The sequence below is a fragment of the Pundamilia nyererei genome, unplaced genomic scaffold (genome assembly GCF_000239375.1).
Source record: "Pundamilia nyererei isolate P.nyererei 1_Seehausen unplaced genomic scaffold, PunNye1.0 scaffold00157, whole genome shotgun sequence".
NCBI lineage: Eukaryota > Metazoa > Chordata > Actinopteri > Cichliformes > Cichlidae > Pundamilia > Pundamilia nyererei.
Genome location: NW_005187558.1, coordinates 1,437,444 through 1,439,908, shown reverse-complemented (window position 1 = coordinate 1,439,908; position 2,465 = coordinate 1,437,444). Strand labels below are relative to the sequence as shown.

At 41.7% G+C, this 2,465-nt stretch overlaps 1 protein-coding gene across 4 annotated transcripts in view; it reads right to left on the bottom strand.

Moving 5' to 3' along the window:
- The window catches only part of LOC102213137 (radixin), a 45,485-nt gene that overhangs the window by 30,289 nt on the left and 12,731 nt on the right, over window positions 1-2,465 (bottom strand). For all 4 annotated transcript variants that reach the window (XM_013913878.1, XM_013913879.1, XM_005745308.1 and 1 more), the window contains exon 2: window positions 157-254. In XM_013913878.1, the coding sequence (XP_013769332.1) occupies window positions 157-168 (12 nt within the window). In that variant the 5' untranslated portion in view covers window positions 169-254. The remainder of the gene's footprint in view (window positions 1-156; window positions 255-2,465) is intronic.

The window sequence follows — 2,465 nt, the reverse complement described above, 5'->3', positions numbered from 1 at the left end:
GGGGCTAATAATCGGCTCAGTCATTTTTAATGATCGTTGAAAGCCCAGATCGTAATCGTGATTAAAATTCGATTAATTGAGCAGCCCTACAATACAGGGAGTAACTATGACATGACTCTAGTAAGTGAACCATTCATTCCTGATGTAGGTACTAACCGGTTTGGGCATCTTTCTCCGCTCTCCTGTCCCCTGCTGCTGATGAAACAGAAAGAAGTCGTCCTCCGTCTTCCTGCCTCACTCCGGGGCACCAGCGCCTGAGACACAAAGCAACAATGAAAGCAAATGTCAACAAATAAGAGAAAAAAACAACATAAGGTAGACGTAGCCCCAGGGCTCTGCTGTAGTGTGTTTCTTCTATATTTCTTGGTTCTCTTATAGTACAATTATACATTTGTGCTGAAGACAGAACAGTGCTATGATTAGAAAACAGAAAGATAAAAACAAAGGATCTGCTGATTGGGTTCATGCTGACAACAGTTTGCACTGCGTTTCCTTTCACTATACCAACCACTTCCTTACGTGGTAATTTTTCTAATATACACTTCACAGCCCTGTGACAGCTGGGATAGACTCCAGCTCCCCCACGACCCTGAATTAGATAGGTGGAAGACGATGGATAAACGGATGGATGGATGATTTCACAGCATCTGCTGTAACAGATAAACCTCCCACATTTTAGTCACACTGTGCATACATAAACTAACTGAATTCACATCTCCTCACTATAAATGTACATACCTAGTCATTTTTAATACTGCGGCTACAAAAACACTGCTGACACACACTCAATGCTAGAGCCCGACCAATACACGGGTCTAGTACTGCCACCTTGCAGCAACAGAGTTCTGGGTTCAGATACCCAGGCTTCTGAGGGTGGCCTTTCTGTGTGGGGTGTGCATGTGCTCCTTGTTCCTACGGGGTTTTCTCCAACTCAAGAATTTTTTTGCTCTCTAAAAGTCAGCAACTGAAGTGAGTTTCCTGGATGTACGCAAGGTGCTTTTCATTATGCTCAGGCATGTAAACTCCTCTTAGCAAGGATGTGTGAGAGCTATGAGGAAGCTGCCGAATGAGAAATCCTGTCATCAGTTAAGTGTAACGTGCTGCACGGCTGTATCAACAGAAAGGCCCAGACTGAATTCTGGATTCAAACCCAGAACCTTCTTGCTGTAAGGCATCAGTGCTACTTTCCACACCGCCGTGTTCCTCTGAATTCCTACTGGTTAGGAAACTTCGTTGCAGACGAACAAGCTGTAGTCAGTTCACTACCATCTCTGCTGCTACGGTGCTGCATGCACTACTGCACATATTTATTTTTCCCCACTTTAAAACTTAGACCTTGTGTACAGATCAGTCTTCACTGGAGTTTCCTAACAACCTATATATTGATTTGAACTGTTATCTGGACAACTATATAGCACATAGCTGTCTAACAGTCTATCAAACAATCTGTTACTGTTTAATCTGATGTTACAATTCTTTACTGTAACATATTTACTTTGTGTGTCTGACTATGTGATGTTTCATTACACCGCAGTCAGTCACACAATATAACTGTGTGACTGAACTGTTATATTACCTGTAAAGGTGGGATTAGGCCTCTTCAATAATCCTTTACGTACATCTCTTTCTAAACCATGTGTGCGCTGACTGAAAATAGCCCTGACAAAACAGATTTATCGGTTGCTGCAGGTTAATAAGGAATAAGGGGAAATGCAAACCTTTCCAAACAGAACACTGCTGACATGGTCACACTGTCAAAACAGGACAAACTGGCCATTTGATATAAGATTACATCACAAAAATCACTGAACCACTATTAACTTCATGTTTTACTGCAAGTACGTTATGAAAAAGGGACAAACTAAACTAGCAACACTTAGCAAACAACCATACTGTACACACACAGATGTTACTGAGATCCTTTGACTACAGCAGAATTCCTCAGTGTTCAGATGAAGCTGTAACAGAGGAGCAGTCCTAAACTCAGCATAAAAAACAAATGAGAACCATAGAGTAGGTAGAGGACAGTGGTTAGTTATAGAGAAAATCAGGGAAAGAAAGAAGAAACAAACCAGTAAGTGGGGACAAAACGGGTGGGGGTGGTGGGGGTTTACAAAGCCCTTTGCATGATCTCTATGACAAATCATAACTTGCTTACTGAGAAATGTTATGTTCTCTGGACAGTGTGGGTTTATCTAGTACATCTTGTTACCTAAAATGATTAGAATGTAAGGAGAGCAGTTAGTAGGTGTCCCGTAGGTGCCAGATCTTTGTGATGTGTGGGGCTAGAAATAGACCTTCCACAAGTGTCAGCACATAGCATTAAACCAGGCTCAGACACAGGCTTAGGCTCGGTCTGACAAGAAAAACAAAGTGAAAGATTTTGGTTCTCTAAATATCTCAGAGTTACTGGAAAGGTTTACACTAATTAATATGACCACAAGAAGCCATCCAAGAAGAATTAT